This window comes from Hevea brasiliensis, chromosome 6 (assembly GCF_030052815.1).
Source record: "Hevea brasiliensis isolate MT/VB/25A 57/8 chromosome 6, ASM3005281v1, whole genome shotgun sequence".
Classification (NCBI taxonomy): domain Eukaryota; kingdom Viridiplantae; phylum Streptophyta; class Magnoliopsida; order Malpighiales; family Euphorbiaceae; genus Hevea; species Hevea brasiliensis.
The window spans coordinates 103,592,886-103,603,518 of record NC_079498.1 but is presented as its reverse complement, the minus strand read 5'-3'; the positions used below and the strand labels follow the sequence as shown (position 1 = coordinate 103,603,518).

The following is a 10,633-nucleotide window of genomic DNA, read 5'->3' as shown; positions in this document are numbered from 1 at the left end:
TTACGTTTTTTTTTAATTTTTAATTTCTTGGATATCATTTTGTGTTTTTTCTATTGTAAAATAATTTTCCCTCATTATTTAGAAATTTAAAGAAACTTATTAATATTTTTGTATAGACGGTTTATACCATTCTCATCAACAGATAAAAATAAGGAGAGAATGAGAGGGAGAAGGGTGTGGATGTAGAAGAGAAAAAAATGAAGAAAAGGAGAAATAAGGGAGGATAAGAGAAAAAAAAAATAAGGGGAGTGGGATTAGGATAATTTAGATATAAAAAATAATTATACGATTAAATAGTTAGTAGAGTCAAATTACATGGACTAACTAATATGTTTTTTAAAAATATAGAGACTAACTAGTTAATTTCACTAAAATAGATGGATTAAATAGTAATTTGATTAGTATTGACTAAAAATATTGATAGAGATTAAATAATTTAAAGAAAGTAAAATATAAAAATTAAATAATATATTTTTTAAAATATAAAAATTAAATAATTAATTTTATTAAAATATAAAAACTTAATAATAATAATTAGTGAATAGCTATCAGAGAGGCTGAATCAACACGCTAAAAAACACGCCGATCGACTTCTGAACTACTCCCGTCGATACCATGGACTGACAGAACCGCAAGGGTGCAAGCAGCTGCTTGTATTTGTCCGCAACTAGCCAACGACCTGTAACTTCTTATTAGTTCTTCCCCATATTTAATGCAAAGACGAAGACCTTAAAGTCTCTTTGCATGCTGCTGTTTTAGTTATCAGGCATTTTTTTCCCATTTAATTCTTACATCCGATTTCAAGATTTGTTTAATTTTGAAAATAACTTTAATATATATATATATATTCTTATTTTTATATTAATTAAATAAAATGTACATGTAGATTTTATGTAATGTAAATGTGATAAACAAAATGCATCAAATATGCAAAATAATTTTACCCAATAAAACTTAATAGATTAATAATAGAGAGTAAGAGAGAAAATATGTATATCAATTGTGTAAAATTAAAAGAGATTAATGAAATTAACCAGAGATAATAGATTATGAGTGTACTTGATTTAACTTATAAATTGATTAAATTTAATTAGAAAGCTATAAGTAAATTAGCGTTTAATTTGATTTATATTTAAGTTAAAAAAATTATTTAAAATAAGTTATAAATTATAAGTAAAAATATATTACTTATAACTTATCTACTTATTTTAAAACTACTCTTTAATCAAGTAAAAGCCTATATTATCCTAATAATTTTTAAAAATATCAACATTATTCTCATTTTAACAACTATAATACTTAATTACATATCATTTTTGGTAATTTTAATAAATTAAAATATTTTTAAGTATCTTTTAACCAAACATTTAAATTATTTAAAAGTTATTTTAAGTAATTTTTTGAAATAACTAATTATTTATTTTTAATTTAACTCATAAATTAAAAAATATATTTTAAATCAAAAGTTAATAATAAATAGCTAAATCAAACACCCTCCATGACCTAATTCATACATTTGGTTCAAAATCGACCTGTAGTATATTTTAATCTGTAAAAATTTGAAAACGATTTAAATCGAATAAGTTAAAAAATTGAGAATAAACCTAAATTTAGTCATTCTGAAATTGATATATTTAGGCAAATTTTATTAACCAAATTTAAAAATAAAATTTTTACTAAAAAATTATCAAATTAATTCAAAATTATTTTTATACAGTGTCTCAATGAGCAATCTGAATCGATTCATAATTTAAAATAACTCGATTTGAGTCTATCCAAAAATCAATTAGACCAAATGACTTGTAACTTGAAATAATTAGATGTTTAAAGCACTTCTCCAAGTTTGCTCCAATGACTGACCTAAGAATACCTTACTATAATTCTAACCCAGACAAAAATTGAATGAGTCCTCAAATTGTGCGGAAAATACACGCCTGTATATATTAATTACAGAGCACCAAGCAGTAGAGGCTAGGGTGGACTTTACTGTTGGGTGTTTGAATTTTCTTCTATATAAAGTGAGTACAAGCAAATTAAAGCTGGGCCATAATAGAGTAGAGGAAGAGAAAAAACATTCAGCTTCTGAAAGGTGAAAATTAAAAAAAAAAAAATTCAGGAAATTAGAGCGAAATGGATGGACGTGCACAATTGCTAATCTTTGTTCTGCTGTCTGCTACTTTAGGAAACTTAAAACTAGCAGCAGCTCTTGCAGAGAGAAGAAAGCTTGCCGCCAATACCTCGGGTAGGGACAATTTACTGCATCTGCTTATATTCTACGTTCTTCTTGTTCATTATGTTTTGCTTATTTGCTGAACTTTGTTGATAATTCTGTATTGGTTTACGTTGGCAAATTGATTCCGTTGCTAAGTGTTCGTATAGCAATTTGCAGTTTCTGATATGGGTTTGTATAATTTGCTGTTTCTGTTTCTCTTTTCTTTCAAACCTCATTTGGGGTCTCGATTTATCAAATTGAAATTTCATTACCAAAAAAAATTAATATTATTAAGAAAATACTTAAATTTTTTTAAGGAAAATAATTAAAATTTTTTTATCCAATCTTATGTATTGTTATCCTACATAAATATAAGATAAGACAAGAGTGTTAAATATAAAAACTTAACAGTTTTGAGTTAAATTTTGAAATTGAGTTAAGTTGGATTCATTTTCTCTATATAATATCAGAATATGAGTACTAAATATAAAAATTTGAACAATTCTCTCATTTGAGTTAGCTTTCTAATTTAATCTATTTTTTTATATGTATTAAGTAGAATATTTAATTTTTTTTTTCTTCCAAAACTTTTAAGGTTTCATAAGCATTGATTGTGGGGTGGATGAAGATTATTTCGACGAGCAAACTGAAATATTTTACAAGTCTGACAAAGATTTCATAAGCACCGGAGAAAACAAGTACGTGTCTTCCGGAAACAATGACGAGGATCCTTATTTTGGGCGCATATGTCAGAGTGCAAGGTATTTTCCGAAAGGTAGAAAGAATTGCTATACATTGAGACCTGAGCAAGGCAAAAATCAAAATTACCTTATCAGAGTGTTCTTCAAATATGGGAAGAATCAGACTCCAAGGTTTGATTTGTATATCGGGGTTGATTTTTGGATGACAGTGCAAACTTCAAAATATGCATTGTATGAGATTATTTATTTTTCTTTAACCGATGCTATTAACTTGTGTCTCGTAAATACTGGCTATGGAACCCCTTTCATTTCAGCATTGGAACTGAGGTTTATGAACCATTCCATTTATAGAATCGAGTCCAGATCCCTATATGTAGTGGGACGATATGACGTTGGCAACTCAACCAATAGGAACGTCAGGTAATTTTTTTTTCCTTTTTCTTTTACTATGAACCGTTATATGTAGAAATTAATACATAATTACAATGGTTTCAGGTACAAGGATGACGTATATGATCGGTTCTGGACTACATTTATCCCTGATAATTTTATTTCATTGAACACCACCTCAAATATTGACGTCCAGAGCAGCAATAACACCCTTAAAACACCCATGGAAGTTTTAAGAACAGCAGTCCAACCACCAAGTCCCCTCAGATCATTTAATCACTCCTTTCCCTATACGGATAATTCTAACAATGAATACTATGCCTGCTTTCACTTCGCCGAAATTTTACAGACTTCACCGGGCAAACCAACAAGGGAATTCACCGTCAATCTTAACGGTGCCAACTATGGACCTATTACCCTCCAATACTTGAAGCCACTCACCATTTGTTATCCACCGATTAAATCAAGAAATGTCGGAGATATTTTCATTTCCATGGAGTCAACTGTACGGTCCGTCCTTCCACCTATCTTCAACGCCTTGGAGATTTTCTATGTAATGCCGCCCCCTGTTTCACCCACACACCCAGCAGATGGTAGGATCGTTCAATCTGCATTTCTCTTACGCTCTGTAATTTTACATGATTCTCACCTTTTGCTTTTTCTCACCAATAATGATCGTTAGTTGACGCTATAATGGCCGTCCGGCAAACGTACAACATTAATAAAGATGATGACTGGCAAGGAGACCCATGTCTCCCAAGAGGTATTACTTGGACGGGTTTGAGCTGCAGCTATGACAGCAATTCTCCAAGGGTCATCTCTCTGTGAGTGCATTTTCAAATTATCATTCTGATAAGGCTAGCTTCCAAACATTTTTATAAAAAATTTTAAATACATATGGTAAATTTCAATTTTTCGTTAATTAGCGCTTTCAGATTTTTTTTATTGATTTTTAATAATTTATAATTTATTTATTATGATTGGAATTGAAACATCAAAATTATTTGATTATCATTAAATTAGTACAAATGTTCAATTGCAAATCAATTATTCAACCAATGAGCTTCAGTTGTACTGAAGCCGTCTCAAGAACCTTGAGGTCTCAAGTCACAGTTCAAGCCATTTGCACAAAAAAAATTAATTATTCAAATTTTTATATTTACAAATTAAAATTCAATCAGTAGTTGTTATTTGAAAATTGAATATAAGTTAATCTAATATTTTTCTATTATATATGGAATCCTACGTGTTTGTATTTTGAATTCACATTTAGTTATAAGTAAGAATTACCCTACCTAGATAATGGCACCATATCTTTCTCTAACTGGGCAAATCATGAGCAGGAACCTCAGTGCAAGTAAATTGACAGGAAAGATTTCTTCCTCATTCTCTGAACTCAAAGCGATAGAGTCCTTGTAAGTATTAATTGACTGGTAATAAATTTTTGGTTCTAAGTTACATTGTCCACAAACACCAGCTGGCCCAGTACCATCTACTGTTTTACTTACAATGAAGATAAAAGTTTCATCACTACATGCTTATGTACATTATGCTTTTTATGCAATTAAGTCTATATGTGCATACTTCTGTGGCATCTAATAACAAGCCATTTCTTTTTCGTTTAGAGATTTATCAGGCAATCAACTGACTGGAACAATTCCAGAATTTTTAGCACAACTGCCAAATTTAACTGTTCTGTAAGTTAATGAGCTTTGATATTGCCATGAGAAATTTCAGTTTAGAGTATACAGGTGATTTACTCCATACTTCTTTTTTCAGAAATTTAACCGGAAATAGGCTTACTGGTTCAATTCCTCAGTCTCTTGTCCAAAAATCTAACGATGGACTATTGCAGATGAGGTTTGAGCAATCTTAATTACAACTTCATTTGTTTTCTTTTTGCCTCTTTCCAATTTCCAGCATAAAAAGTGAACAGTTTCTCTTTGTGCTTAGGCATACATGGCAGTGAGTCCATTAATGTTTTGGAAGCAATATATCTAATCACATCATCGTCAATCATATGATAATTGACCACTAAGATATTGATATTGTTATGCTTAATGGCAGTTTGAACGGAAATCCACAACTTTGCCAGACAGATTCCTGTGAGAAAAAGAAGCAAAATTTTCTTCTTCCGGTTGTTGCATCTGTTACAACAATTATGGTGCTTCTCTTCCTCAGCAGTATATTTGTCTTTTGGAGAATGAAAAGACAAAAAGGTAATTTTTCATTTACAAACATGATCAATTCATTGCTGCAAGGATGATTTTACAACTATTTTTCCTTTCTCTCCATTTTTATCTGTCGAACTCCATCTATTTTAATGCTTTCCCAGCAACATCACAATCTGAGAAGGAAGGACGAGTAATTTCAAAGAATCGGTCCTTTAGTTATTCAGAGATTGTTAGTATTACTGACAACTTTAAAACCATCATTGGAGAAGGAGGGTTTGGAAAAGTTTACTTTGGGGCTCTGAAAGATAACACTCAAGTTGCTGTCAAATTGCTCTCTCAATATTCAAGGCAAGGCTATGAGGAATTTCAAGCTGAGGTCAGATTCTGCAAATTCTATGTTAATTTGAATTATTTATTCTTTCATTGAACCATAACTTCAATATATATATATATACCAATATTAGCTAAAATGGATTAGCAATTTGAAATGCAGGCACAACTCTTGATGATTGTTCATCACAGGAACTTGGTTTCTCTAATTGGCTACTGTGATGACCATCATAATAAGGCACTGATTTATGAGTACATGGTTAATGGAAATTTGCGAGAGCATTTATCAGGTAACTACTATAAAAACCCTATATCACGTTATCTGTTTGACTATATACACCATTTCCTCAAATACACCAACTAAAATAGAAGATTGGCATATATTTTCATTGCAGAGTCAAGTGGAAGTACTTTAAATTGGGATGAGAGACTACATATTGCAGCAGATGCAGCACAGGGTTCTCTAGCTGATCCAATACACATTCTTTAATTTTCCCCTTCATTGATAATTTCTTTCACCTTTATGTTAACCAATGTCTAAATGGATTTGCAGGATTGGAGTATCTACATAATGGTTGCAAGCCACCTATAATCCACAGGGATTTAAAGACTTCCAACATCTTATTAAATGAAAAATTGCAAGCAAAGATAGCTGATTTTGGGCTATCAAGAGCTTTCGCAAATGAAAGTGTTTCACATATAACAACTCGTCCTGCAGGCACATTCGGTTACCTGGATCCTGAGTAGGTGTTCAGTTGTACATTTATTCTAATGATCTCTAACTTTTTTAGCTAATGGTCTACTGATATCCAGTTACTTTCATTTTTCAAATAGGGCTTATGCATCAGGAATCTTTAATAAGAAAAGTGATGTACACAGCTTTGGGATCATTCTACTTGAGCTGATAACTGGTCAGCCTGCCCTAAAAAGAGACGTCGATGAAGAAATCATTGGAATACAACAGTGGGTTACACCAATAATTGAAAATGGTGATATTGGAAGCATTGTTGATCCCAGGCTACAAGGAAACTTTGACACAAATTCTGCTTGGAAAGCGGTGGAGATAGCCTTGTCATGTGTGCTGGATACAGCAATTCGACGGCCAGACATGAGTGATGTAGTAGGTGAACTAAAGGAATGTTTAGCTATACTAACACCTGTTGTTGGATCTCAGAGGATGGATAGAGGAAGTATGAGATCAATCAATTCACTTGAAACGAGGTCCTTGGAAATCGACACTGAAATGGCTCCTAGTCCTAGGTAGTCTCTCACTCTGCTAGTCGATCAATATTAATTTTTTTTCTTTTTAGAGATGTACTACTTGCTAATATTTTCAATTTGAAATGATATTGCTATTTATGGTGTTTTAAAAAATATCTATTATAAGAATAGTCTACGACTAAAAAAAAATCAAACCTTATTACGTTTTGATAATTTTATCTAATCTTTTGAATCTTAGCATAACCGGTCAAATTTCCAAAAGTTGTTAAAATTTTATTCAACTTTCATCAATGGAATGTTGAACTTCAATTTTCAACTTGTTTTATAGCTTTCTTTGAAAATCCAACATTACTACTTTTATCACTGTTGTCGCAAGGTATTTTTGCGGTCGCCTGAACGAACCCTCACCGAAGTGGGAAAGAGTGAGGAGTCGCCACTTTAATTTTGAAGGAAATTAAAGAAAACCATTTGTGAAGTGCAAATTAAAATGAAACCACTTCAAAGACAGAGATTCTAGGTTCAGGGTCTGTAAACGGGTGGGGAAGGTGTTAGGCACCCCACCTCGTCCCTCAATGAGGGTAAGTAGATTTAACCTTACACTTTTATAAATTAAAATCGATAGTTAGGGAGGTTCGAATGGATATGTTAATCGTTTTGATAAAAGGGAATATTTGTTTTTTCACTAATTCGGATTACCCAGATACACAAGTAAATGGGACAACCTTGGTGAATTGATTTTGTGTGGCGGTTTTTATTTATGGGATTATTTGTTAAATTTCGATTTGAGAATCGGATAAGAACTCTCCTCCGATCTCTTTTAGATGTTCATTAAAATTTCAATTGGAGATCGGATAAGAACTCTTCTCCGATCTCTTTTAGATATTCATTAAAAATTTTGATTGAGAATCGGATAAGAACTCTCCTCCGATTCTTTTAAATATTTATTAAAATCTTTGGATTGAGAATCGGATAAGAACTCTCCTCCAACCTCTTTTAAATATTTATTAAAATCTTAGATTGGAGATCGGATAAGAACTCCCTTTCGATCTCTTTAAATTTGTTTTAAAATTTTGGATTGGAGATCGGATAAGAACTCTCCTCTGATCTCTTTCATTTGAACGAGGGCCAGATAAGGACTTTTCCGACCTCTTTTAATTTGATTACAGCTACACATTATAAGAGCCTAAGACTAAGGATTCTGGCATTTGAAGATGCAGGGGACCCAAATAAGGCTTCTTTTAACTCAACAATACCTCGTGACTAGATAGGGAGAACTAAACTGAATTTTACCGACCTCCTACATAATCCCATTACCAGTACCTCTCGGCTGGCAACATTTATTCTATTTCATTTGCTAGTCGGAAATTCAATTTTATTCCGACCCCCTCCTTACCCAATTGTCATCTTGAATTAGTCTAATGGCTCGTCTTCGTGATTCTCTGATTTGTTATCCGAACGTTTACTAAAAAGGAAACTCTTATATTAAGATACTGCTACCAATCATTTTATCAAACCACCTATACGTTACCCGTAACTAGAACACGTACATCAGGAAATAATGAAAGACCAAGAATAAATAAATAACACGGACTGTCATACCAAAAGATAAACTCATGAGAATAACCACCTACGTGGGACCTTCTGTCACAAGATAAACTTTAACGAAAACTACGAGCATAAATAAAAAGGAAAATAAAAGCAAATACTGGATAAGACAACGGTTCAGACACTCACCTGTAGGAAGTTGAACCTATTAAACTAGCTATGGAGCCAGGAATGTTTGCAGAGTTGCGTGCCAATAGTCCGGGAATTAATGTGAGGAATACCAAGTTAGAATGTAAGCGGGGCGGAATGACAACAAATAAAACTGATCTTAGAAAATGAAAGTGGATATAAAAGTGATGAAAACAGAACCGAAACGAGGAAGGGTATTACAGAGCAATGAACAAACTGAAAATCAAGAATTCCAGTGTCCAACACTTCTTCGAAGAAGATACTTTAGAAAACTGGTTTCTGAAGTCCTTCTAAAAAAAAATAGCAGAGTAGCACAACTGAATCAATTTTCAGAGCCTTTCCACTATAATCACCACCCTTTTTTTTTGTCCCCCAGAACAGTTTTCATGCAGGTATTTATAGGGACCGGGTACCCCTGATGAAGGGTTAGGATTTTCTTTGAGGGAGATGGAAGGTTTGGATTTTAAAGGACATAATCTGATGCTCGGGAGTTAAAAGGAATCAAAATGAATGGCTGAGATCCTTTTTCAGGATATCCATCCTTTTTCTCTTCTAATCTGACGGTCCCAAGTTTCTTGTATAGGGCGATCCGAAGGTTGGGAATAAAAGGCGCCGTTCTTGTCGTCTTCTGCTTTGATCCAAGGACTCCGGGCTCGTCCTTACAAGTAAGATCAACGGTGGAGATTGGGATGTACAGGACTGTCATGACGTACTCTGGCACCTATCAGAAATGTGGGCGTTTCTGTAAATGAGGGGTGCGGTGGAGATCTCATATGCAACGCTTTAATTACCTCGGCTCTGATTCTGACGACGGTTATTGGAAGTTGTCTTATTCTCTTTGTATTCCGATCTCCCCCCCCCCCCCTTTCCGATCTTTCCAGTAAGCTCTTTTTCCGATCTCTTATGCCGGGCCCCTCCCTAAATCTCTCTTATTCTAGAGTCTTCCAGGTCTATCCAGTCAAGGCATTTATTCCTTCAGTTTCTGAGGCGTCCGCTTCGTTTTCTGCTAGCAATAAATGCTCAGACCTTCTCTATATATACCCCCGATGGGGAATCCTTTCACATTTCATTTTTCCTCTTTTCCTCCCACTTTTCTTGTTCTAGCCACTCCGACAACAGTTCTGATCATGGTGACCGCTTTTGATCTTTTCCCGATTGTCCTTTTTGTTCCTCAACTGAAAATTTACGATCCCGGTGATCGGAGAATTATGATAACCTCATTTGATGACAGTGAGAGAACCGGACTAATTTACCAACCTAGATCGAGGATCTCGATCGTATCGATCTCGAGTCGTTCGACCGATATAATCGGCGAACTGATTTTGGGCGAGAAGACTGCTAATATTCCTCTTAACATCGGTGACCATCCCTTGAAGTTCATTTGGCTCCTCACCACATTGGGCGTCCCGACTACAACTCAGTTCTAGTCGATGATAGTAAAGATGACTCTCCATCCTCATGAGAGTCACAGTCACTCCAACTGAGCTGTACATCTATCCGCTGCCTACGTCTGGCTTTCTGATCGGACACGTCTTTTGATTCAGCCACAAGACTAGGCTTTAACATAGGTCCTTATTAGATAGGATGTTCCGCTGATTTCTAGAGATCGCTTCATGATGTATTCTGACCTTTTGAAAGTAGTCCGATCTCTTGAGATCTCCCAAATGATGTAATCTGACCCTTTTGGAAATGTAGTTCGATCTCTTGAGATCGCCGAAATGATGTAATCTGACTTTTTTGGAAATGGAATTTTATTTTAACAATTGTCATTTTATTATTATTGCATTGGTTATTTTTCGATCTCTGATGTATTTATCCGATCCAATTCCTAACTGGACAACCCTTAGCCGATCTGTAATTTTAAACATCCC

At 33.7% G+C, this 10,633-nt stretch overlaps 1 protein-coding gene across 2 annotated transcripts; it reads left to right on the top strand.

The window, feature by feature from the left end:
- Positions 1–2,091: 2,091 nt before the first annotated feature.
- LOC110672430 (putative leucine-rich repeat receptor-like serine/threonine-protein kinase At2g19230) lies at positions 2,092–7,194 on the top strand. Of its 2 annotated transcripts, XM_058148960.1 has the most exons (13): positions 2,092–2,242; positions 2,808–3,333; positions 3,409–3,896; positions 3,986–4,127; positions 4,647–4,718; positions 4,929–5,000; positions 5,083–5,163; positions 5,371–5,522; positions 5,639–5,853; positions 5,971–6,097; positions 6,203–6,265; positions 6,361–6,550; positions 6,642–7,194. In XM_058148960.1, exons 1-13 carry the CDS (start codon positions 2,131–2,133, stop codon positions 7,069–7,071), a joined length of 2,670 nt encoding a protein of 889 aa, XP_058004943.1. In that variant the 5' UTR covers positions 2,092–2,130; the 3' UTR covers positions 7,072–7,194. The 2 variants fall into 2 exon arrangements, with proteins under 2 accessions (XP_058004943.1, XP_058004944.1); XM_058148961.1 differs by lacking the exons at positions 4,929–5,000; positions 5,083–5,163.
- Positions 7,195–10,633: the final 3,439 nt, after the last annotated feature.